Source organism: Microcebus murinus, chromosome 19 (assembly GCF_040939455.1).
Source record: "Microcebus murinus isolate Inina chromosome 19, M.murinus_Inina_mat1.0, whole genome shotgun sequence".
Taxonomy (NCBI): Eukaryota; Metazoa; Chordata; class Mammalia; order Primates; family Cheirogaleidae; genus Microcebus; species Microcebus murinus.
The window spans coordinates 48,614,113-48,642,082 of NC_134122.1; the positions used below are offsets into that span (position 1 = coordinate 48,614,113).

Sequence of the window (27,970 nt, forward strand, 5' to 3'; positions counted from 1 at the left end):
AAGCGTGTAGTCCAGCTTGTAGTTGGAAAAATAAGTACATAAACAAGTTTTTTTCATACAGTGTGGTAAGTACAGTGATAAAGGCATGTGTATTGAGGGCATTCTATGGGCATCTAACGCTGGGGCAATGGTTGGAAAGGGTGAGAGGGAAGGGAAGAGTGTTAGGTGTCCCTTCCTAGTTTAAAACAACCCGAGTGCCCATCAATTCATGAGTGGATTAATAAAATGTGGTATATGTATACCATGGAGAACTACTCAGCTTTAATAAACAATGGTGATATAGCACCTCTTTTATATTCCTGGATACAGCTGGAACCCATTCTGCTAAGTGAAGTATCTCAAGAATGGAAAAACAAGCACCACATGTACTCACCAGCAAATTGGTATGAAGGGATCAACACCTAAGTGGACATATAGGAGTAGCATTTATCGGGTGTTGGGAGGGTGGGAGGGGGGAGGAGGGGATGGGTGTATACAACCACAACGAGTAAGATGTGCAACGTTTTGGGGATGGAAATGCTTGAAGCTCTTACTCGAGGAGGGCATGGGCAATATAAGTAACCTTAACACTTGTACCCCCATAATACACTAAAAATAAAAAAAATAAAAAAATAATAATAAAATAAGATGACTAGTAGGATGAAATATACAGAGACTGGGACCAAATACCTTCCGAGTAGAGGCAAACAGCTTGAGCAAAGGCATGGAGGTGGGGAATAGCATGGGCAGGGGGCAGCTACTTGCTGTTGATCACTGCCATTCTCACTTCTGCCAGAAAGCAAGGTGGGGAAAGGTCGCTGGAGAGAGCGCAGAACAAGGCAGGAGGCTAGTTCATTGAAAGCTTATATGCCGAGAGAGAACCTTTAGTCTTTAGAGGTAGTAGGAACCTTTAGAGAATTTTAATTAGAGAAAGGGTATGATTTGATTCCTGTTTAAGATAGAGAGCTCTGAGTGCTGTATCTGAAGAATGAATCTGAAAAGACCACAAGTGGAGCACAAAGATCAGTTAAGCTGTTGCTATAGTCTCTGCTGAGCGACAATGAGATTTTGAAGAGTCAGTATAACTTGGGGATTTTGACCCTGGTCTCAGGCTGTCTAGATTTAAATCATGTCCTGTTCACTCCTGAGATGTTCGACTTGGGCACGGTAACTTCTGGGTGCTTTAGTTTTCTCTTTTTAAAAATTGGCACTGGCCGGTGTGGTGGCTCATGCCTTTAATCCTAGCACTCTGGGAGGCCAAGGCAGGCGGATCGCTCAAGGTCAGGAGTTCAAAACCAGCCTGAGCAAGAGTGAGACCCCGTCTCTACTAAAAAAAATAGAAGGAAATTAGCTGCACAACTAAAAATATATATACAAAAAATTAGCCAGGCATGGTGACACATGCCTGTAGACTCAGCTACTCGGGAGGCTGAGGTAGTAGGATTGCTTGAGCCCAGGAGGTTGAGGTTGCTGTGAGCTAGGCTGACACCATGGTACTCACTCTAGCCTGGGCAACAAAGTGAGACTCTGTCTCAAAAAAAATGGGGGCTAACAGTTGTAAGAACCTCATGGTCAATGAGAGAATTAAATGAGTTACTATCCATAAAGTGGCGAGGACAGTGCCTGCTAGCTGATAAACATATAATGAAAAACTTTTATTTTGTTAACTTTGGATGATGGTACCACAATCTGAAAAAGGAAATGTAAGTGTCAGAAGTTATTTGGGCATGCTATAGTAACTCTAAGAAAGAGAAAATTTACCAGCTCCTGTATTCCTCTGGAAGACTTAGAATGAGTATTCTTTTGTATAACCATATTTAATAGTGAGAGATGGGCATGAAGGATTGAACCACTGGGAATACCTTAGCCTCATGCTAGGTGCTGTTTTAAACGCTTCTTTCATTGAGTCTTCTCAAGAAAATAGTCACAATACAATACAATGATCACTTTGATTCTTCTTTTGCTAGTCACTCTCATTAAAGGTGCTTGTGGAATGATGAAAAAGTAGACTGCAAAAGATGGAGAACATGGCTCTAGATGATATGTACTGATTAGAAAGTTCCAGAAAGTTGACTTCTCTTACTTGGAGAAATTTTTGGAACTTGGTTTTATTTTTCCACTTGAATGAGAATGGTTTCTCTTTTCTGCTGCTTAGCATTGAACTCTTTGGAGACAACTAATGAGAATAACATTTGTGTATGTCTACAGGACTTACCTATTTAAGCATTATAGAAGCTTAAAGAAATCTTCAAGTTTGAGACTGTACGTAGTTGCTTTATGTAGTTTAGATGTTTCACTAGTAAATTGTTCAGAGGGTACATTAAGAGATGCCTAAAGAATTCTTTTTCCTCAACCAGCTTCCTGTGGAATAATAATTGGAAATAAGTCTTCGATGTATAATTTTCTGAACTGGGTTATATATAGCAACATCTAATAGTAACTAGATATTATTAAATTAATTTTCAAATTTTTATTTTTATTTTTCAATATTCTTTTATTACAACAATATTGAGAGATGTTATTGTCACTAGTTGGGTTTAAGAGATTGAGGCTCTGAGAGGTTGAACTCTCGGGCTTGTATAGTTAGTACCGGTGATAAGACAGATTCCTAATCATAGTTAAAGTAATGGATTGAAAGCAGCACACAATCGGACAGGCCTGGATTTGAATTCTCACTCTGTTATCTTATTAGTTGAGTGATCTTTCACACACCATTTAACTTTCCTAAGCCTATTTATTTATAAAACATGGATGATCATGTACATAAGGCTGTCGTGAAGATTACTAGAAACTCTGTATACCAAGCTCCTGGCCTAGTCAATATACGTGCAAACATTCATTACCACCCTTCTCTTTTTTCATATAATACAACTAAAAGGAGGTATTAAACATGTAAAAAGTTGTCTCTGATCTGTCTGCTTTTGGAAGCCTGTTTTAAGTCTTAATTATCTTTATTTTGAAGATAATTATCCTAGAAATATGCCAGTTTAATTTTTGAGATCTGGAAATAGAATATCAGTTAAGTAATTTTATAGGCTAATTAGAAAGAGCAGCCATGCATTGGGAAGAGTTCTGATTTTTAATTCTGTTCTCTAGCTAATTAATTGCATAACCCTGGGCATTGTCACTATAACTTCTCTCTACCCATAAGATAATACATGCCAGAGTAGTTGGGCATCATAAGAATTACTGTTTATTTAAAAAGGAATTTGTGACTGGATCTTGGAGCTTATGTTTTCTGTTTAGTGAGAAGCCTGATAAGAGCTTCTCTTCCATGTACTGCTTCCTGCCCTGTGCCCACCCGGCTTGTCTAGGGATTTGGTGAAAGGATAGAACGGATTTTTATTCTCTAGCATTTAGTAAATATTCTGTTCATCATCTTGGGTTTGAACTAATGCTTATTAAGGAGGTAAATTCTCATTAAGTTTCATATTTACCTGATCATGTACTCTAGGATTTCCTTTTTGAACCTAAAAACTCCCCTTGAAAAAGTCCTCAATAATAATACTGATCTTTCATTCATTTTTATTGGAGTGTTTTTAAGCGTTTTTGTTTGTTTTTTGCTTAAGTTACTACACTGAGTGAGTAATACCTCTTTAGTAATATACAATTTAATGACTGACTTAAAAGTCTTAACCTGAATATTTATAATAGTGTGGAGGTTTATAGGGTATATGACAAACTGGTAGATTAGTGTACTGCTGCAAGTTCCCAGATTTGATGCTAGGAAATACACGTGTGTATGAATGATGACTTTCAGAAAGTCCTGTCTAAAAATTCATTGTGTAAATAAGTTTTTAAATGTGTGAATTTTGGCATGATCAAAATTTAAACTGTGACTAAAATTCAAGATCTTTATGCTTCATTGGTGAAATTATACATTTATGAGACTTTTTTTAAAAAGAAACCAGACCATTCTATTTTTAATCTTGACACCCTTTTGAGAAAACTCTAAAATACTTACCCATTCTTTCTATTGTCTTTTTCTGTTAGGTTTTTTTGCAGTTCTCTGGATTCTGCTGACTCTGTATCAGAGAAAGTGAGCAGCCAGCAGCCAGCAGATGAAACTGCTCTCAAGGATAAGGAGACCAATCTAAATGAATCAGATCGTCTAGACCTAGAAGGCAAGAAGCTGGTTGACAGAAATGTAGTACATGATTCGAGTGATCAGATTCCAGATAACGGAACAGTGTTTGCTGATGACGACTCTCAGTCTTTAAAGACCAGCAGCTTCACAAGGACCATTTCACCACCCACTTTAGGGACACTAAGAAGTTGTTTTAGTTGGTCTGGAGGTCTTGGAGATTTTTCAAGAACTCCGAGCCCCTCTGCAAGCACAGCATTGCAGCAGTTCCGAAGAAAAAGTGATTCCCCCACCTGTCTTCCTGAGAGTAACATGTCTGATATATCTCAGCTAAAGAGTGATGAGTCAGGGGATGAATCTTATCCCTTACATGAAGCGGGGTCTTCACAGTCCCAAGGAAGTGTAGAATTATCACTGCACAGCTTAAACGCATCGAAACTTTCTCAGTCTTCTAGTAAGGATTCCGATTCAGAGGTAAGTCACGTTATGAAGACTTTGTTTTTAAATTCATATGTAAAAGAAAATAAGATGTTAAACAGATAATTGAGGAAATCTTGCCTACATTATGGAAATGACTATCTGTCTTAATTTTTCACTCCAAATCCTGTGTAGAAAAGCTCATGTTTTATGCATTTGAATGACTTCTCTCTTTCACATTTTAGACTCTGTACATTTAATCTAACTCTACACTTCCTGAATCACTGCATTGCATTAATATGTATCTCAAGTTACAGCACAGTTAAGACCTAAGCAGAATGATAATCCATGAAATGAAAAATTGTTATAAATTTACTTTTTAAATCCTTATTATGCTTTTGAATTCAGGTAACATTTGAAACCTTTTAAGGAAATGTTAATGTGATGGCATCTCTCTTAAGTTTTAGAACTTCAGAAATACATTTTCATATACCCTTCTTATTCCTGCTAAACTACAAAACAAAGTAATAATATAAGTGATTGTATGTTATTCTGTTTTAAATTAATAAAAGCATCCTAACCACTTTTTTCTCCCAGATAAAATATCTTTTATTCTGGCCAACTAAAAAAATATAGAAAAAATTAGCCAGGCATGGTGGCGCATGCCTGTAGCCACAGCTACTCAGGAGGCTGAGGCAGGAGGATTACTTGAGCCCAGGAGTTTGAGGTTGCTGTGAGCTAGGCAGATGCCACGGTACACTATCCCGGGCAACAGACTGAGACCCTGTCTCGAAAAAAAAAAAAAAAAAAGGAAGAGGATTAAAATATCCTGGGTTAGTGTAATAATAGTACAGTAGAATCCCTAGGCTATTATTGCTTTTATTTGGGGTAAGTTGATATTTTGTGTGGTGTTTATTTACTTTTTTTGATGAGGAGGGATGTAGTATGAATAGTGATATGCTAAATTTTATTGTGTTCTATGGTAATTAATCAGTGTAAATAATATGGCAGACTGTGTCTTACTACCGTGACAGTTGGGGCATAGGTGAAGTATGAGGCAGTAAAGCTTTCTTATTGTCTCTTAAAAATATATATATCTTTTATTCTGACATAAAATCAAAGCTCCAAATAAGTACAGTCATGCACCACTTAAAAACAAGGATACAATCTGGGAAATGTGTCATTAGGTGATTCCATCATCATGGAGACATCACAGAGCATACTTACACAGACCTAGGTGGTGTGGCTCACTAAACACCTAGGCTGTATGTGATAGCCTATTGTTCCTAGGCTACAAATGTGTATAGCGTATTACTATGCTGAATACTGTAGGCAGGTGTAACACAATGGTAAGTATTTGTATACCTAAGCATAGAAAAGTACAGTAAAAATATGTTACAATCTTGCTGAACTGCTATACGTGCGGTCCATTTTCTATGAAAATGTTGTTATGCAGCTAGTAACTGTACTGGTTGTAAGATTCAGTAACATATTTAAAAATGACATGCTGGCATAATAGCCTTCTTTAAATATAAGTTATCTCAAATGTACCCATATAACATACTTTATCTTTACCAACTATAATTACCAAGTTGTAAGAACGATTATAACCACAGTAATATTTGACAGGACTTTCATGTCTGATAATCCCAAATATTGAACAGCATCTAATAAATCAGTATAGCTTGTATTTATCAAAAAGAAAATATTTCATCCAAGTTCACAAAGGAAACTTGAGTTGAGTTGGATTCAAATTGAAGAAAAAAGCCAAGTTAAAATGTGGAAATAAGTTGTTTTCATTTGGAGAAAGCTGAAATCATTTTATATATTTAAACCCAAAATCTGTCCCATGTGGCATTTTTTACCTTTTTAGCAGTATACCAAACCAGACCCTTAGCTACCTTTGAGACTTAATTTTCTTTTCCCTTTCTCTTGTTTTGCCTTCAGTTCATCCATACTGAGTACTGAGTACTGTTCGTACTGATCTAAAACACTGTATTTCTTTTACTATGAAGCTTTATTTTTGCATTATCTTTTTTATTTCTCACCTCATACTACGTTTTTTCTTGGTGTCATTTGGGTGCCACCACAGTTGCTGTCTCTTGAGCATCTTTCATAAAAACATCACTGTCTATTTGTGAGGATATTAAGTCTTCTGAGCTCCTTTGGAGCATTCTGGATCCCTGAGTGTGGTCCCTCAATTGAATCCAAGTTTTACAGAACAAATCCCTTAAAGGATTCATTCAGTAAAATTTGGATTTAGTCAAAAGGCCACATTCAAGGATCCAGAAGGTCACATGTGGCCCCAAGGCTGCAGGTTCCCCACCCCTAACTGGGTAGAATCCCAAGATAAATATTAAGAAAAAAAAAACCTCCTGGAAAAAATGCAGAAGTATAAAGTTTTCTGAATTTTCCATTCATTGTCCTTTTTTATTTGAATTTCATGGGAATACAGATTATAAGAGAACTCTCCATCTATAGAAAAATCTTATCTGATGGAATTAGAGATGGTAGCTCTTAAAGTCATTGCTAAAGGTAAAAGGGTATTTGATACAATACTACTCCATTTCCTGAAAGTAGATGCCATTTTTCTCTTTAAAGTTGAACGTGTTAGACAGTTGAAAGAAGAGATATGCAACTGCACTGACTCAACAGTTTACTTCTCTGGCTGAAACATCTTGCTAGCTTCTTCAGTTAAAACTAGCTAACATTATCCTTTCTATATTAGGTTCCATTTATTAATTCTATCCCATGTTTTTACTTATCTTCCATTTTGTTGAATATTATAAAAATTCTAGAGTAAAATGTAATTTTATTTTATTTTTTGATTGGGGGATGTAGGAATCTGATTGCAATACTAAATCACCTGATAATCAAGGTAATCAGGCCTCCAAGCTACATTTATCTCATTTTTCGAGAAAAGATTCAATTCTAAGGAACAAGGTAAAACAATTTAATTTATTGTTTTTTAATTTCAGAAACAATGCATACTTATTATAAAATGAGGAATATAAGCAAAATTAAAAAGTAAAATGCCTATATTCTCATTTACATAAAAATATCTATTTTCAAACTTCCTAGAACCATGTTTGTGTCTTACTGTGTTTAAGTTGTAAAACCTATTTTCTCTTGCAGTGTAAAGTTCTATAAGTACTTAGGTAGTCATTACTTGTGATAACTATATAATAGGCCATGTATGGGTTTAGCTAATTCCCTTATTTTTGTCATTTACCCTAAAAATTTTTTGCTCTAGTAAATAGTGTCTTCTACCAAGATCTTATGGGTAAATATTTGAGGACATATTCTTGAATAATTTGTAGGGATGAATTCCATGGAGTAGAATTGATTTGGGGGATCTAGGAATCTGATTGCAATATTAAATCACCTAATAATCAAGGTAATCAAGCCTCTAAGCTACATTTATCTCATTTTTTAAGAAAAGACTCAATTTTAAGGAACAAGGTAAAAAACAGTTATTTAATTTTTTTAAATTTCAGAAGCAATGCATACTTATCAAAAAATAAGAAATATAAACAAAATTAAAAAGTAAAATGCCTATATTCTCATTTATACAAAAATATCTATTTTCAAACCTAGAACCATGTTTGGTTCTAGGAAACTTCCTAGAACATGGTCCCAAAGTATGTATGATTTAAATTTGGTATGCATTGCCAAAAGGCCTTCTAGAAACTGTGTACCCATGATAAGTCAGTTTTTTAAATCAAATATATAAATGTTTGTGTTACTATGTAGTGAAAGTTCACAATTTAAAGTATATTTTATAATGAAGTGTTCTTACCTATCAATGTTAAAAAAAACTCATCCCTGACTTAAAAAATGGATAAGGTCGATGACAGAGATCACGAAAGAAAAAGTGCAAGTGGTTGATTAATATATAAAGCATGTTTAACTTCATTAGTAATCAAATAAAGGAAATTAAGATAATAAAATACAACTTCTTACCTCTTCATATTTCAAAAAATATATTTTTTTATTTTATTTTTTATTTTTTTGGCCACATCACTTTCTAAGCAAAAAAAATATATTTTTAATTTTGCTAATTTTTTAAATAAGAGTATTGTGAGATAAACAGTCACATATTTAAGAAAGTGAGCATTGGTCTGCCATTTCTGGAAAGCAATTGGAAAGAGTGCAAATATTACCTGTTAAGATAATTATGATGACTTCTGTAATAGATATTTATAAATGGCACATTTTACACATTGCTTATGGGTTATTTTTCTGTTCCAGTGTATAAAGAATAGTTTGAAATTAACTAAAGGTATTTATTTTAACAGAATGGTCTTAAAACGGGCATTTATTCTTCAGGTTCCTGGGCTATATAAATCTAGTTCTATGGATTCTCTTTCTACAACCAAGATTAAACCTCTGGTACCTGCCAGAGTCAGTGGGCTGAGCAAGAAGCCAGCAGGCATCCAGAAGAGAAACCACCATGATGCTGAGAACAAGCCAGGACTACAGATAAAAATCAGTGAGCTCTGGAAAAATTTTGGATTTAAAAAGTGAGTTGTCTTTTTCTTATTCTGAAATAGGATTAACTATTCTTTTCCATAATTTCACTCTCTTTCTCTCAGCTCTTTCTAGTTTCATATGAATCAATTTGTTTCTCTCACCAAAAGAGAATTATTTTTCTGTATTTCCTTTAGCCAACTCTTTATAAGTATATTTACTTTCAATTTCTATACCTTATTTTCATAAAAAGATGGCAAACTAAAAAACAGTGCTCAGTCTGACTTTGGTATGAAATACAAGTGCTTTATGTGTACTTCCCATTTTGTCACAGAATATTAAGAAGTATATCAAAGGGTTGAGATTTAATAAAATTAATGATTTACTGCTTCATCAAAAACATTCTTGGGACTTTTTTTTAAACTATAAGTGCATGGAGGTGGAAAATACCTGTGCTACTAGTTAATAGTTATACAGTTAGTACCACTGCCTTGGTTCATGCTGACTTGACAGCAGCTCTACTCAGTTCTGCTTTACCATCCTCAGTACAAATGGCAGAACACTAGAAAAGGGAAATAAGGTCCAAATATTGTGAGAATAGTTTTTATCTTGGAAACTCCATGAAAGGGTCTTGGGAATCACCAGAGATCTGTGGAACATACTTTGAGAACTGTTGATAAAAAGAAATTAAGGATGCAACAGCATTCTTAAGTGCCTTTTGGAAAATAGGACTTGCGTTTAATTTTTGTTGACAGGAGATAGAATTACCTGTGATGTTTTCATAATAGGATTAAATTTTTGTAGACATAGAGTTCCCTTCTAGCAAAAAAGGAGGGGGCAGGTGAGGGAGGAAGGAATAAAAGACAGGGCTTAATCATTTGTTTGTGCTTCACTTATATTGGTTCTTAGCCACCTGCATTGAAAGATGATTTTGAAAGCAGGAAGGGGCACTTAAAATACAAGACTCAAAATTTATTGGGAGTACTCAGAGGAGAACCTGAATGTATTATATAATGAATTGAAACAGATTATACAGTAAAGGGTCTTATCCTCTTCATATGTCTCTATTTTGTCCAGGTAGATTATTTCTTCTATAATATCCAGTATTTTAAAAACATCAATTTTATTTTTGTTATATTTTGCAGAGACTCTGAAAAGCTTCCGTCTTGTAAGAAGCCCCTGTCTCCAGTCAAAGATAACATCCAACTAACTCCAGAAGCAGAAGAGGATATATTTAACAAACCTGAATGTGTGCGTGTTCAGAGAGCAATATTCCAATAAACCCAGACTGCTGAGAGGCTATTGCCTACGAGAGAATCTTATCAATTTGAAGTCCCTATTTGGGAATGAGGCAATTACCAGCCTGAAAGATTTGTTCTTAGATCTGTATCATTTTTAAAATAGAATACATTTTGTATATTAACTATCTAATTGTTTCTTTTGCTCAGCTTTTTATATTTCTATAAAAAACTAGAGAGAAGAATACTTTTATCTTTGACAATTTGGGGGAAGTTTTAATGTTAATTGGGCAAATTCCCTGGCATTTATAAAAATCTAAATATTTCTGTAATGTTGTCAAGTAGAAGGGTAGTAAGTGGAAAACCACAATCCTAAGGGAAATCGTTGTATTTCTCCCAGCTTTAAATTTCCCATCTGCCTTTCCTCTTTATCCTTTAGGGTTGAATTGAAAATAAAGTTGTTGGGGTGGGAGGGGTAGTTGGAAGGGTTAAAGATCATTACATAAATGGGACAGTGCTGTGTTATTCCTGAAGAGTTTGGTTGGATTACAGGCTGACAGTGAAGGAAAATTGTTTTCAGCCTCATATGAAAGGAACTACTTCTTGTATCATTAATATTCTTAAACTTCAAAATAGCCTCAGTTTTAATATATCTTTTTCAAAGTGTGGGCTAAAACCACCTTAAAATATATTTCAAACTAGTGCCTTCAACACTACATAAGATACTGAAGCTGCAGGGTCTATGATATATACACTCTGCAAGGAAATGGGCAGATGTCTGGAAAGAAAACTAGCTATGCAAGTGAAGATCTGAAGTGACAGGAAGTAGATGAATTATAAAAGTATTTGTGATATAAAGGATGAAGCAAAGGGATCCTGGCTATTTTAATTTTTAAATGAGACTTAGTGGTGGACTCTAGGAAAATGAGATTAGAATGGAACAAAAACATAAAACTGTAAAAAACAAAAAGGTACAATCTGGAAAAGACCTAATCCAATGAACAAAGCAGATGTGAATTCCCAATGAATGTTTCCTGTTATAAAACAAATTAGGCACCGGGCACGGTGGCTCACACCTGTAATCCTAACACTGAGGGAGGCCGAGGCAGGCAGATTGCTCAAGGTCAGGAGGTTGAAACCAGCCTGAGCAAGAGCGAGACCCCGTCTCTACTATAAATACAAAGAAATTAATTGGCCAACTAATATATATAGAAAAAAATTAGCTGAGCACGGTGGCACATGCCTGTAGTCCCAGCTACTCTGGAGGCTGAGGCAGGAGGATTGCTTGAGCCCAGGAGTTTGAGGTTGCTGTGAGCTAGGCTGATGACACAGCACTCAATCTAGACTGGGCAACAAAGCGAGACTCTGTCTCCAAAAAAATAAATTAGGAATGTGAATCAAACATCTACGAATATTTATCTCCTCACCCACTAAAAATGCCACTTAAATGGTGGGAAATGAATAAAACATATATCCCCAAGGGATAACAGAGTGGAAGAGGAGACATTAATCTTCAAATCCCCACATAATAGCAACTGGACAGCAAAGTCAAACGTCTGTAACAATATTTACAACAAATTTAGGTGACTTGGTATCCTTATAAGTGAGTGAAGAGAAGCCACCGACAGCCGCAGAACACAAGATGGTATTGGCATCTGTTCAGGCGAAGTAGAAGAGAGGAAGCAGCATCTAACAACGTGAGAACAGAACTTTAACCACTGAAACACACAGGAGGCCAAGTTGCAAACAGCATTTGAAACTGGGAGAGGCTTTGTCTACTTCAGTGGAGGATGAGGGTACAAAAGTGCCAGCCCCTGTGAAGTATTGACACTTCACCAAGTTCATTGGGGCTCTGCCCTCCAGAACAGCGTCCCACACTGAAGAGAAACTGGTGTGATGAAGCCAAATTGAGCAAGAGAGATGAGGAGAAGGTTGAAATACAAGTAGAATAAGGAACAGTCAACAAAATCCTCAACAGAATACGTTTTTTTGAACACTTAAAAAAAAAAAAAAGAAGCTTCTATGAATCATGCTTCCTTCTCAAAGTTGAGGAAAATCAATTTTCCTTAAAAAGAAATCACAGAAAAGTTTTTAGAACAATCTTATACAAATTTAATTTAAAAAATCAAGAGCAGAAATAACATCTTTGCAATGAAAATCTATCAGAGGCCCACAGAGCAGATCAAAACTAGTTCGTTAGAAAATATCCTAAAAAAATACTAAGAAAATTACATAAAATATGAAGAAAATTTAGAATTCAGAAAATTCAGAAATAAGATAAACTCGGGAAAGCTTTGGAAATAAAAACATTTCAGAAATGACTAGAAAGAAGGCAAATAAAGACTACAGATAATGCCTTAAGAAAAATACAGAAATGGAAATTTTTTTAAAAAAATTAGGAATTGGCAAATAGAGACAGAAGAATCAATATGTAGATAATGGAAGCCTGAAACAAGTATAGTTCCAGAAAACATTAATGTTAAAAAATAAATGAAAATATTTTTAAAGTGCACAATTGTACCTATGATTATTGTACTTGTATCTACAACATCCAATACAAAGACATAAATAACAATACTATTAAGGAAGCAAAAACAAATGATACATAAAAATATTAGATCATCAGGCTTCCACAATTATACTTTATGCCTGAAGAAAATGAAGTAACAAGAAAAAATGTGAGCTGAGGTTTTTATATCCAACAAAATTAACTTTCAAGTGAGGGGAATCAAGATGGCGGACAAGAAACACCGCCACACACAGTGTCTCTGCAGAAAAGACAGAATCTAGCAGAAATTAGAAGAAAGAAGCAAGAAGACGAGCATACGGCGGACGAGGGTTGGAAGGAGGAGTACTTGAGACCACGGGAGACTCCACCGGAGGAGGTTGCAGAGAACTGGAAGCTGAGACCGCTGAAGCAGCCCAGAGACCAGTGGGAAGGGTAGGTATATCGGCCAAGTTTCCCCTCCCTTGCATCTTGGACTGCTGGTGGGCTCCCCAGCGGGTGGAGAGACCTGTGGACACCAGCCCAGAGACAGCTGCCACCAGTGAGCGGTAAGCCAGTAGCAGATGTGGTACCAGGCTCCCAAATCCCTCAGAGCACTTCCATGTACACAGACCCGAGCCATGTGGCAGGTGCCATACTGCCTCATTCTCCCATCTGCTGACCCTACCCGTGGCTGCACAAGAGACAATATAGCCACTAGCCAGAAGCACCTCCAGGGAAAGGGACCTTCCCTTTTGGGGCCCTACAGCTGACTAAGGGTAACTCAGACGGTGAGCTCCCTACCCATCAGCCCTCCCAGGAGCTGCTGGCATGGTGATCCCAGGAGAAAGGGGCAGCCCCTGAGGCTGAGAGACATAGACCCAGCTTGGACTCCTCATGGGTGAATTGGGACTGGCACTCCTCTCCCTGGTGGGGATATAGTTTGAACTCTGGGGCCCAGAGGTCAGACCTGCAGACCAGATCCCGTGCACCGAGGTCTCACATTGCCTGGGGCACAGAAGGGATGTACGTGAACAGCCTACTGAGGTGAGTGTGCCTTTGGGGCAAATCAGCATCCTAGAGGGCAATACTCCTCCCAAAGGGAGGCCAGGAGCCCAGCCCAGTGGCGTTCCTGCTCAGGGAACCTCCCAGCCAGCATCATAGCCAGGGGAGGCCCGGTGGCGTGAGGTCTGGACTGCTGGCAGAGGCCAAGGAGTAGCTGCGGAGTTGGGGAGGGTGGAAAGAAGCGAGGCCCGCTCCAGACTGCAGGTCTCAGACAGCCACACGCCACACATAGATTTCTGACTGAGTGGGGCCATTCCAGCCCCTCCCTGACAGCTTTTCCTGGAAGCAGAGAACAGAACTTTGACCCCTGCTAACGGCATTGATGGTGCCTGAGGGCAGGCTTACCCAACCCAGCTCTGCCCAGACTCACTCCCAGACCAGCCCTCACTGAGGGGGAGAAAAGGAAACACTTGGAAGTCCCAGGGCCCCACCCATCACCTGAGGCACTACAGTGCCTCCCTACAGGAACAAGAGCTGATAACAGGACACAAAACAACAGTGTAGCCTGTTCCTCCAAGCAAGCGCCACCTACTGACAGGGAGAACATCCTGCACAGCCTTTTCATGGCACCTACTGACTCATTATACAGGGAGTGGTCAAATCTCACCCACAGACACCACCTACCGGTTCAGAAACTAAACAAGGCATGTGAACACCCAAACGAAAACCTAAAGGAAAGAAACAACAGCTGATCGACATGGGAAGAAATCAGCGAAGGAACTTTGGAAATATGAAGGACCAAACAGAAAACACACCCCCAAAGAGGAGCACCAGCCCCCTAGAAACAGACACCAACCAAAATCAGGCAACCAAAATGACAGAAGAATTTCGAATGTGGATCATAAGAAAATTCAACGACCTGCAAGAACAACTCCATAACCAACACAAAGAAACCACAAAAAGCCTCCAGGACCTGGAACAAAAGTTCAGTAAAGAAATCGACACAATGAAGAAAAGTTTAACTGAACTACTGGAAATGAAGAATTAATTCAGGGAACTACAAAATACAGTGGAAAGTCTCAAGAACAGGGTAGATCAAACGGAAGAAAGACTCTCAGAGATTGAAGATACCACCCTCCAATTAAATAAATCAGTCACAGAGATAGAGCAGAGAAACAAGAGAAAAGAGCAAAGCCTACAAGAGATGTGGGATTATGTGAAGAAACCTAATGTGAGGGTCATAGAGTTACCAGAAGGGGAAGAAGACAACACTCAAGTGTTGGACAAGCTATTTGAAGATGTAATAGAGGAAAATTTCCCAGGTCTTGCTAAAAATCTCGATATACAAGTTCAAGAAGCTCAGAAGACCCCTGGGAGATTCAATGCAAAGAGGAAGACGTCACGACATGCAGTCATCAGACTGACCAAAATATCAACTGAAGAGGCCCTTCTAAGAGCTGTAAGATGAAAGAAGCAAGTAACATACAAGGGAAAGCCAATTCGAATAACACCAGACTTCTCTAATGAGACTTTACAAGCAAGGAGAGACTGGGGCCCCATTCTCACTCTTCTGAAACAAAACAATGCCCACCCTAGAATCTTATTCCCTGCAAAACTAAGCTTTGTATATGAAGGAGAAATAAAGACAATCTCAGATAAGCAAAGTCTCAGAGAATTCACCAAGACAAGACCAGCCCTACAAGTACTCAAAACAGTGTTATGCACGGAACACCATAATAAAAACTCACGAATATAAAAACAACCAAACCCCAAAGATTAAAGGCCAGATATTACAATGGCTCAAGAGAGAAATCAAATCAACAACATCCAACCGAACAGAATGAATAGTAATCTACCTTACCTATCAGTTCTCTCAATAAATGTGAATGGCTTAAACTCAAGAGACACAGGCTGGCTGAATGGATAAGAAAATACAGGCCAGGTATATGCTGTCTTCAGGAAACACATCTAACCTGCAAGGATGTATATAGACTAAAAGTAAAAGGGTGGAGATCAGTATTCCAAACAAGTGGAAGCCAAAAGAAGGCTGGCGTGGCAGTTCTAATTTCAGATGATTCAGTTTTTAAACCAAAAAAAGTAGTGAAAAAGAGGGTCATTATATAATGGTGAAGGGCACAGTTGAACAAGAAGAAATAACAATTTAAAATATATATGCACCCAACTTAAGTGCACCCAGATTCATAAAGCAAATAGATCTAAGCAAATGGATTAATAGCAACTCCATAATCACCAGAGATTTCAACACCCCACTGATGGCACAGAACTAAACGAAATTAAAAACAGGGAAGCTATTCAGGAGATTAATAAAACTAAAAGTTGGTTCTTTGAAAAAATAAACAAAATTGACATGCCATTGGCTAAGCTAACGAAAAGCAGAAAAGAGAAATCTCTAATAAGCTCCATCAGGAACAAAAAAGGAGATATCACAACTGATCCCAAAGAGATACAAGATATAATTTATGAATACTACAAAAATCTCTATGCAGACAAACTGAAAAATGTGGAGGAAATGGACAAATTTCCTGAAACACACAGCCTCCCTAGGCTCAACCAGGAAGAAATAGATTTCCTGAACAGACCAATCTCAAGAGCTGTAATAGAAACAGCAATTAAAAATCTTTCGAAAAAGAAAAGTCCCGGTCCAGATGGTTTCACACCCAAATTTTACCACACTTACAAAGAAGTACTAATACCTATCTTGCAGAAACTATTCCACAACATCGAGAAGAACGGAAACCTCCCTGACACCTTTTATGAAGCGAATATTACTCTGATACCAAAACCAGGAAAGGATGCAACAAAAAAAGAAAACTACAGACCAATATCCCTAATGAATATAGAGGCAAAAATTTTCAACAAAATCTTAGCTAACCGAATCCAGGCGCTTATCAAAAAAATAATCCATGCTACCACCAAGTGGGCTTCATCCCAGGGATGCAGGGATGGTTCAACATACGTAAATCAATAAATGCAATTCACCACATAAACAGAAGCAAAAACAAAGACCACATGATTCTTTCAATAGATGCAGAAAAAGCTTTTGACAAAATTCAACACCCTTTCATGAACACTGAATAAAATAGGCATAGAAGGAACATACCTAAAAATGACACAAGCCATATATGACAGACCCATAGCCAACATCATACTGAATGGGGAAAAATTGAAAGCATTCCCACTTAGAACTGAAACCAGACAAGGCTGCCCACTATCTCCACTTCTGTTCAACATAGTGCTGGAAGTCTTGGCTACAGCAATCAGACAGGAAAATGGAATTAAAGGTATCCAAATAGGGGCAGAAAAGATCAAACTTTTACTGTTTGCTGATGATATGATATTATATTTAGAAAACCCCAAAGATTCAACCAAGAAACTCCTGGAACTGATAAATGAATTTAGTAAAGTCTCAGGACACAAAATCAATACACAGAAATCAGAGGCATTCATATACACCAACAAGAATCAAATTGAGAACCAATTCAAAGACTCAATTCCCTTCACAATAGCAATAAAGAAATTAAAGTACCTAGGAATATACCTAACCAAGGAGGTAAAAGACCTCTACTGGGAGAACTATGAAACACTGAGGAAGGAAATAGCAGAGAATGTAAACAGATTGAAATCCATGCCATGCTCGTGGATCGGCAGACTCAACATCATTAAAATGTCTATACTACCCAAACTGATCTACAGATTCATGCAATACCTATTAAAATCCCATCAGCATTCTTCACAGATGTAGAAAAAATAATTTTACGCTTTGTATGGAACCATAGAAGACCCTGAATATCAAAAGGAATTCTAGGCAACAAAAAGAAAATGGGAGATATTAATATGCCAGATATCAAATTATGCTACAAAGCTGCAGTAAATGAATCAATCTGGTATTGGCTCAAAAATAGGAATATTGACCAGTGGAACAGATGTGAGAATCCTGATATAAAACCATCCTCATATAGCCATCTAATCTTTTACAAAGCAGACAAAAATATATGCTGGGGAAAAGAATCCCTTTTCAATAAATGGTGCTGGGAAAACTGGATAGCCACTTGTAGAAGGCTAAAGCAGGACCCACACCTTTCACCTCTCACAAAAATAAACTCATGCTGGATGACAGACTTAAAACTAAGGTATGAAACGATTAGAATTCTAGAAGAAAAAGTTGGAAACACTCTCCTAGACATCGGCCTAGTCAAAGAGTTTATGAAGAAGTCCCAAAAGCAATCAAAGCAGCAACAAAAATAAATAAATGGGACGTGATCAAACTAAAAAGCTTCTGCACAGCCAAAGAAACAGTCATGAAAGTAAACAGACAACCTAAAGAATGGGAGAAAATTTTTGCATCCTACGCATGTGATAAGGGGCTTATAACTAGAATATACTTAGAACTCACGAAAATCAGCAAGAAAAAATCAAATAACCCTATTAAAAAGTGGGCAAAGAACTTGAACAGAAACTTTTCTAAAGAAGACAGAAGAATGGCCAACAAACATACGAAAAAATGTTCAACATCTCTAATCATCAGGGAAATGCAAATCAAAACCACAATGAGATATCACTTAACTTCAGTGAGAATGGCCTTTATAAAAAAAGTCTCCAAACAATAAATACTGGCATGGATGCGGGGAGAGAGGAACACTCCTACACTGCTGGTGGGACTGCAAACTAGTTCAACCTCTGTGGAAAGCAATATGGAGATACCTTAAAGCGATACAAGTGAATCTACCATTTGATCCAGCAATCCCATTACTGGGCATCTACCCAAAAGATCCAATGACACTCTACAAAAAAGACACCTGCACTCGAATGTTTATAGCAGCACAATTAATAATTTCAAGGCTGTGGAAACAGCCCAAGTGCCCATCAATCCAAGAATGGATTAACAAAATGTGGTATATGTATACCATGGAGTACTATTCAGCTCTAAGAAACAACGGTGATATAGCACATCTTATATTTTCCTGGTTAGAACTGGAACCCATACTAAGTGAAGTATCCCAAGAATCAAAAGAAGTATCCCACATATACTCACCAGCAAACTGTTATTAACTGAGCAGCACCTAAGTGGACACATAGGTACTACAGTAATAGGGTATTGGGCAGGTGGGAGGGGGGAGGGGGCGGGGGGTAGGTATATACATACATAATGAGTGAAATGTGCACCATCTGGGGGATGGTCACGCTGGAAACTCAGACTTTTGGGGGGCGGGGGGAAAGGGCATTTGTTGAAACCTTAAAATCTGTACGCCCATAATATGCCGAAATAAAAAAAAATTAACTTTCAAGTATTAAGGGCACAAACTTACCCAACAAACAAAAATTAAGGAAATATTGTTCCCTTTAGCTCTTCCTCAGGAATGTACTAGAAAATGAGCTGCAGACAACCAAAATAGCTGTAGAAATGGCAACATAAAGACTGGTGGTGAGCATTAGCATATGTTACTTATACAATTAAAAAAAAGAATGTATACAAAAACATTTGGTTTAGCTGATGGTAGTCTGATATATTTATGGGATACTTTAATTCATCTTTTTTTTTTTTTTTTTTTTGAGAACCAGCATTCTTACTGTGGGAAAAAGGAGATACAGCTATAAAATAGAACATGTAAATTTTTTAAAAAATATCCTAGTAGTAATGAATTTGATTTGGACATGCTGGTATAAGCTTATGAATATATATTAAATACACATGTGTATGTATGTGTATATACGTTCATAAGTTTGTACCATGAATTTGTACCATTCATAACAGGATTGCTAGCACTTGTGTTTGGTTTTAAAATGCCATTTTTTTTTCCCCACTAAAAGAGTGGCAGGAAATAGTCTGTGGCAGGAAACATTAAAGATAAGACTAGGTAGGACATCTTAACAGAACAAATAGACATTGTCAAAAGCTACTAGATAATTTCAAAAAGACTCACGAGCCAACTTAATGGGGCTTCCACTGTCCAAATATGGGAAAATTTTATCTTCAAAAAAAGATAATTATAATTTATTAAAACCCATCATAAACACATTAAAAATGGTCACAATTGAAGGATGATGGAGTATTCATTATTTTGAAAACTGAAAAAGGGGAAAAGTATTTTTTTCTCTTTCCTCTATTAACTGTCCAACTCTTTGAACTGTTACACTGGGTAACCAATGGTAGATGAAGGGGGGAAAATGTCTCTTTTTAGTGTTTTAATAATAAATGAGATGATATTGCCATTTTGCACCCCCCAGTGAATCAATGGATTTAGACTTTGAGCATCAACTGCTATTAACATCACAAAAAGAGACAACCAGACATTTTATGGCTCCTAATGAAAGAACCCTACATCACCTCTAGTTTTGCCAAAGGGATCAGAGATGAGTCTGATCGTGCCTCTGGGTCCAGCCGTCTGCCAAATTGCAGGAGATACAGAGCACATGTTGAACTGAAGTGTGAGCATGCAGTTAGCAAAATCCAAACTACGGGAAACTACAGGTTAAATGTGCCACAATTCAGACTAGGAAACTATAGTTTAAGTGCTCTGTGATTTTTAACAGATAAACTGTAAGGAAAGGTATGGGAAGGAAGTTCCACATTATAAAATAGGCAAAACTAAACTAGTTTATTTAGGGATGCACAGTCCGGTGATAATAAAGATATACAAGGAGGTGATTAAGGGTCAGAATAGCTTTATAGTTTAGATAATAGTTTATTCTGGGGAAGGAGGAGTGGGAGAGCATTGACAATGGCTAGGACAAGGCATTTGGGGGGGATTCTGGAAGTAGCTAGCAAAGTTTTATTTTATGATCTTGGTGGTGTTTATGGGATATTTGCATTATGATATTTGCCTTATGATTTGCCTTATGGGATATTTGCCTCATGGGATATTTGCCTTATGATCTTGGTGGTGTTTATGGGATATTTGCCTTATTACCACCATATTATAAGACAGGTGTTGGCTTATAATAGTTTATTAAGCCATGTAGCTATTGTTTATAGTTTTCTGTATTTCCTGTTTTACAATATATTTTTTAAAGTACTAGTATTTTAGTACTTTATAATGCAACTTACAGTCATTTACATCAAATTGAAGATATAATTGATTGTAAGTTGCATTATCATTTTAGGTACCATTGAAAGCAAAATCCATTTAATGACACTCCATCAACGTTAGCACATATTCTATTTTCAGAAATGGTAAAATGTTTACCTTAGAACAGATGAAATGGAGTAATTAGACACCACAGATCCTGTTCCTTATGCACAAAATCAAACAACTATCCTCAGCCCCAAAAAAACTGTAGTTTACTCTCTGAACAAGTGGCACCAAATAGTTGCTGACCTTAAAACACAAGAAGCACCATGGAGGGAAGGGTGAGGTGCCATGCTGAAAAGAAGGGATAAAATGAAATATACTAAACAGTATGACTCCCAATCCCACTTCCCTATTTAACTCCCATTCTCTCTTCTCTTTCTGAGATTCCAATTATACATATGTCAGACTGTTCAAAATTGTCCCACGGCTCTTAGATACTGTTAGGCTTACTTTCTATTCTCTGTTTTTCAGTTTGGCTGATTTCTGTTGACTCATCTTCAAGTTTACTGATTCTTTCTCTCTGTTGCATCTAGTGATGAGATCATCAAAGGCATTTTTCACCTCTGTTGTGTTTTGTTTTTAATTTTTAATTAAACATACTAGGTATACATATTTTAGGGGTACATGTGATATTTTGATATATCCATATAATATGTAATGATCAAATCAGGGTATTGGGATATATGAAAAAATGCTCAACATCACTAATCATCTCGTGTATTTTATTTCTAGCATTTCTGTTTGACTGTTTCTCACAATTTCTGTCTCTCTACTAACATCCCCCCATCTGTTCATGCATATTGGCTGCCTTTTCCACTAGACTTTTAACATATCAACTATAGTTGTTGTAAATTCCTCATCTGATATTCCCCATATCTGAGTCATCTCTGAGTTTGGTTCTGTATTTTGTGTCTTAGCAATGTCTTCTTTTTTCTTGCTTTTTTTGTGTCTCATAGTCTTGTTTTTTTTTTTTTATGTTTTGTTTTGTTTTGTTTGAGACAGAGTCTTACTCTCTTGCCTGCGCTAGAGTGCCGTGGCATCAGCCTAGCTCACAGCAACCTCAAACTCCTGGGATCAAGCGATCCTCCTGCCTCAGCCTCCCAAGTAGCTGGGACTACAGGCATGTGCCACCATGTTCAGCTCATTATATATATATATATATACACACACATATATATATATATTTTTTGGCCAATTAATTTTATATTTTATATTTATAGTAGAGATTTCTATTTATAGTATTTTCTATTTATAGTAGAGAGGGGTCTCACTCTTGCTCAGGCTGGTCTCAAACTCCTGAGCTCAAGCAATCCTCTCACCTTGGCCTCTCAGAGTGCTAGGATTACAGGCGTGAGCCACCGTGCCCGGCCCATTTTTTTGTTTGTTTGTTTGTTTTGACATGGGAGTATTGCTCTGTCATTCATACTGGAGTGCAGTGGCACAATCACAGCTCACTGCGAGCTCCAACTCTCAGGCTCAAGTGATTTTCTTGGTTCAGCCTCCCAAGTAGCTGGTACTACAAGTGCACACCACCATACTTGACTAAATTTTTTTAATTCTTTGTAGAAACGGGGTCTCATGTGTTGCTCAGGCTGGTCTCAAATTCCTGGCCTCAAGTGATCCTCCCAAAGTGCTGGGATTATAGGCATGAACCACTGTGCCTGGCCATGTCATGTGGTTTTTGAGTACCATACATTGATGTAGAACAGTAGTGATTGAGGTAAATAATATGCCTAGACCTGGACATGCCTCTTCCTCTACTAGGTATTAATAGCGTAGGGCATTGGTAAGTCTAGCTAGGAGTTGAATTGGACTTAGGTTTTGTTGTTGCCATGATCATCATAACTCTGTTGTCTCCACCCAGTGTCATTCTTAGGCATGCCCTGTGTCCCTGGCTTCTGGTGGTGGGGCTTTCTCAATTGCTCTGTTCCTTCTCTCATGGTAGACTTCTAATGGTGTAGACCTATAACAGTTTCCTGCCCCTTTTCCACAGATAGATTTGTTTTCTATTTATTTTACTTTCCCTTTTTCTGGCTGCAATGGGTCTTCATTGTGTCCTGAGAAAAACGAGGTTTGCTGTTCTTGTCCCAGCAGTTTAAGGCTTTTGTTTTATAGGGCAAAACAGTCCACAGTGCCTGCACCCCCAGCAAGGTTTCTCTGTTCTTCTGCCCTGCCCTCAGTTTTTATTGTAAGTACCCATTGACGTTCCATGGAGAAGTCTGCAAGTGAGTGCAGATTCCCCTTGTGCAATTCTTTAGCAATTCCTAAGAAACTTCAGTAGAATTTTTCCTTTGTTGTGTGGAGGTCCCATCTCCCTTCCATGCTCTGTCCCAGGTAAGCCAGTGCTGGTATCCTGCTCCTACTGGAGCCTCCTGTCTGACCTTGGAGTTCAGGATGCTTTTGCCCTGCAGTCTAAGCCCTCTGATGATTTAAAGAAAAGTAGATTATGCAGTTTCTCTTGTTATTAATGCAAAAGTGAATCTCTTTCCAGTTTCCCTCATCCTAGGCAGAAATGGAGCCCCAAGTTTTTATTTTGTGACTGGTCATAGAGGACATGTTTCCTCCTACCATTCATTCCCTGATCATCTCAGGCTAGACAAGTCTAGAGACAGAGCCATGTCATGGCCAGAAAAATTAACTGGGCCATTGCATAATTATATATTTTAAACAGTTAAGTCACTTGTGACCAGAGGCAGATGCTAGTCACTCCCTATTCCACCCCAATACTCAATCTATTACATTAAGATATTGCTTTATCACTAGATGCAGCTTTGAGGGTAATCCTCTTATTAAATGTGTCAATTAGACTAAATGTTATAATCCACTACACAATAAAAGCATTGTCCATCCTTGTTTCTCAAACTCCCAGAAAGATCCTGGTGATATGGTCAGTCTGTCACATTCTTATTATTCAGTAACTTCTAAATGCCAGGTACTGTATATCGTGTAGCACCTGAAGTCTTTTTAAACACTTTTCAATGTTTACTTAGTGCTTCTTGGCTTGCAGCCAAGGAGAGGCAGAAGAATAGTTGAAAGTTGCCTAAAACTCTATGTTATTTTGGGGAAGCCACTGAAAAACTTGGTTGTCTTCTTTTTCTCACAGAACAAACGTGAGGGGTTGACCTCTAACTCTGAAATTGACTCTCTACAGTTTGGTGAATGGAACAGTCAATTCTTTGATTTGTAAGTAACCATTTAAAGACTATTCCAAAAGCTCCACAAGAGGGCAGCACCTCCACACGTCAATGGCTGAAGAGACATTCCAAGCACCTTTGAGATTATTATGAAACCGCCTTTTTATGCAATATTTTACTTTTATTTCTTTTAATTATACAAGTAAGACACAAATATATTCCCACTTATAAAAATTCCAACATTACAGATCAATTTCAAGTTTCTTTTGATTGAGGTCAGGAGTTCAAGACCACCCTGAGTAAGAGCAAGACCCCATCTCTATTAAAATAAATAAATAAGGCCGGGCGCTGTGGCTCACGCCTGTAATCCTAGCTCTTGGGAGGCCGAGGCGGGCGGATTGCTCAAGGTCAGGAGTTCAAAACCAGCCTGAGCAAGAGCGAGACCCCGTCTCTACTATAAATAGAAAGAAATTAATTGGCCAACTGATATATATATAAAAAATTAGCCGGGCATGGTGGCGCATGCCTGTAGTCCCAGCTACTCGGGAGGCTGAGGCAGAAGGATCACTCAAGCCCAGGAGTTTGAGGTTGCTGTGAGCTAGGCTGACGCCACGGCACTCACTCTAGCCTGGACAACAAAGTGAGACTCTGTCTCAAAAAAAAATAAAATAAAATAAAATAAAATAAAAATAAATAAATAAATAAATAAAAACATCATTTCTCCAACTTTTTCATCCACATGTAATTTGAACATCTTGGACCAGATTAGAACAGTAAATGGCCCAGTTAATGCAGAGAAGAGAAGCAAGAAAGGAATGATCAAATGTTTCACCCTACTGTGTTTTGGTTTCTTCTCTGTCCTCCACAATGTTAAGGGAATGTTTGCTGGTCACCAGCCAGAGTCATTCATATTTCATGTATATAAGAAAAAAATAAATATAATCATCTAACAATATTAATGTAAAGTGAGTTGTACCTATAGCAAATGTTCCTGAAGAAAAAGAGAGGTCCCTCATTGGGACCTCGTTGTGATTTAGAGACTGACTGGGCTAGAATGGGATGTCTGAGACTGAGGCTGGTACAGGGCAGGGTGGGGTGCATTCTGAACAGGGACTTCATGTGATGTAAATCACTGACTTCAGCCCCAGCTCACATCTTCATTTCAGCCTTATGAGAGACTCCAAGCCAGAACCACTCAGCTAAGCTGCTCCTGAAATCTTGACCCACATAAACCGTGTGAGATAATACATGTGTTGTGTTTTAAGCTACTAATTTGGAGGGTAATTTGTCATGCAGCAATAGATAACTAATACGACTCCCAAATGTCCTCTAACTAAGCTGTAAGCTTCTCTGGATAACATCACATGGCTAGGGTTAGACTGGGAAAATTCCCAAGGTGCCAGACCCTCAGGCCGTGGTTGCTGACTGATGCTGCCATCTCCTCCCGGCCTCAGATACTCTAAAAGTGAAGGTCTCTTGGGAGGCCACAGAACCAATGGCCAGGCATCTTCAGGAGTAAATTAAAAAATAATTGCAAGTTGGGCAGAAAGCAAGAATTTTCTCAGGATCTTAGATAAATGGGCTTGGAACTCCCTTTGTGGCTGCTACCTTCTCCAATCCAGTTTCCAAATTGTTTTCTAGACCCATGTCAGGCTTCTTTTCCCTTTCCTACTTTCCTGTGTGTAAGGGATGCCTGAGTGTCAGAACTTCTTTTTTCATCCCCATGGATGAGATAAAATCACCTGCAAAGTCGACTCACCGAAAGGAGACAGGGATCTTGACAGTGGGTTGTGGGAACTAGGATCCAGGGCCTTAAATGATCTCCCCCAGCTCCCCAAAGGCGCTGGAGGCAGCCTGCTTGCCTTCACTCTGGGATGCCATGGTTTGATTTCTAAAAAGACAATCTGTGATGGCATTCCGGCCATAGGGAAGAAGTGGTCTTCACATTTGGAGGGTATTCTTCATTTTGATATATGACAATTCATAGAGTAGAGGGAACAGAGGGTCAGAACATTTAAGAACTGCTGGTGTGAGGAGACTTCTTAGAGAGAGGTCTCCAAAAATATTTTCCCTAAAACCACAGGATTTGCCACTGCAGGTTTTTGGTTTAAAACAAGAACAGAACACATGATTTTATAATGGAATAAACATGGTTAAGTCCCACTAGTTGTGCATGTTATTTAGCTTCTCTGAGTTAAGTTCTGTTTTTCAGAAGAAATTAATTGAGGAAATATATGTAGTGATCACCACAGTGTCAAACACTTAGCTTGACACTTGGTGTGCTTAGTTAAAATGCTTCCTCCCCATTCCTACGAAAGATAGTGATGAAGTTGCTGATAGTGATAAGCCAGGTCTGTTTTCTAACCCACCCTCATCTTGTTCATAGACTCCACGGAACCTCTCTGATTATTAGGCTCTTCTCCAACACAATGGTGAAAAATGTAACCCTCACTTACTGAATAGGGTGTGCCAGGCACTGTCCTAAGTCCTTTTTACTTGTACTAACTAACTCTCCTTAGATGCTCTCAGCCCCACAAGGTAGATATTATTATCATTTTGCATACAATAAAACTGAGGCAGAGAAAGGGCTGTATCAATGGGCCGAAGGTCACCCAGCTAGTAGGAGAGAGAACCAGAGCGAGCTCTCACCCAAGTGGTCTAACTCCAGAGCCCACATGCTTTTTTCTTTTTTTTTTTTTTTTTTTGGTGGAAAGTAAAATGCAAAACCAATGAAGAATCAGTAAAGTTGCTTGGAATAGCAAACAGTCATTGTGGTAGAGGAAATTCGTGCTCACTAATTGTAGGTAGGGCCGTGTAATTCATGTTCATAGATGGAAGGGAAGTGGACATTTGATAGATGTCCCTTTAAGCACTTTAAGTGTGAGGCAGTTAAAAACAAGTGTGTTGCTTCCATCTATTTTCTCACTTGAACTTCTAGAAACAAAGGACTCTGAGATGACAGAATTGCAAGTCTGAAACAACCTCTGTACCTGAACTTCTTGAGTGGAGCCAAACAGCAGTGCCTCCCAACATGCATTGAACTGTGATGTGGCTGAAAATAAAGATTTTTTTACCTTGAGTATTGAATTTGGGGGTATATTTCTTACTGCAATATAGCCTCACCTGTCCTAACTAATGGTTATTAAATGATGATGATTATTTTTCTCAAATAAAATATAGGTAACCATGGGAGAAAAATCTCATGAATCTAATATCAAAAACTGAAGAATTCATTCTTCTTGGGAAAGAAAAAAGATATTATGACAGCCCCAGTGCTCAAGGGATTGGTTAAATGATACCAGATGGAGAAAGGAGCCAAGAGGCCGAGAAGGGGCTCCAAGGTGATCATGTCCTTGTGCAAGACTTCCCAGGACCCATTTTAGACTTCAGCTCCTAGGCAAGCTGGCTAAGCCTGGCGTCGAGCTTTATAAAACAATTCAAGTCACTGCCTTGGCCCATTACACTGGGCCCAGGCAGAGTCAGGGAAGACACTGTCCATAGTGGAGTAGCTTAGGATATGGAGGCCTACTAAGAAAGCCTCCCTGCAGAGGCCAAGTTTTCTCCCCTCCCTGTAAATTCAGGGACTTAGAATAGGCTGGGAAACCACTGTCCCAACTTTCTAGGCAGGAGGAAAGGAAAAAAAAAATTATAGGTAAAAAGCAGGAAGCTACTACTCTTCCTTCTGTCCCTCAACAAACCTGGAGATGTTTGGTCACTTTCCTCTACATTACGCTCATTTGACTGAAGACTCTTCAGATGTCAAATAACTCAGCATGGAAGGTACCAGAGGAGGCCCTAGAGCAATGACCTCTGAAGATGATGGTACTTCCAGTAATAACGGAAGAGACGCTAATGGTCCTGTTTATTCTCAGAACAGGGATGAGTCTGAAGCCTACAGAGGGACCACCATGCTCCTGGATCTGAGATAAGGAAGTGATAAGCATCATCAATAGTGCTGTCTCGTTCTAGATGGGGAAGCTGAGACTCTAAAACCACAGTGCACTAAAACCATAGTGCATTCTTGTAGGATGAGAACAAGGAGAGCTGGAGCTGTCTAACCACCTATT

The 27,970-nt window shown here is 38.2% G+C and overlaps 1 protein-coding gene across 3 annotated transcripts in view; it reads left to right on the forward strand.

Moving 5' to 3' along the window:
• Positions 1-10,432, forward strand: part of EXO1 (exonuclease 1) — a 30,015-nt gene extending 19,583 nt beyond the window's left edge. Inside the window, exons 12-15 of one of the 3 annotated variants that reach the window (XM_020281512.2) lie at positions 3,973-4,537; positions 7,322-7,423; positions 8,810-9,003; positions 10,096-10,432. In XM_020281512.2, coding sequence (XP_020137101.2) covers positions 3,973-4,537; positions 7,322-7,423; positions 8,810-9,003; positions 10,096-10,231 — 997 coding nt within the window. In that variant the 3' untranslated portion in view covers positions 10,232-10,432. The remainder of the gene's footprint in view (positions 1-3,972; positions 4,538-7,321; positions 7,424-8,809; positions 9,004-10,095) is intronic. The other 2 variants (XM_012751343.3, XM_075995512.1) reach the window with 2 other exon arrangements.
• The last annotated feature ends 17,538 nt before the right edge of the window (positions 10,433-27,970 follow it).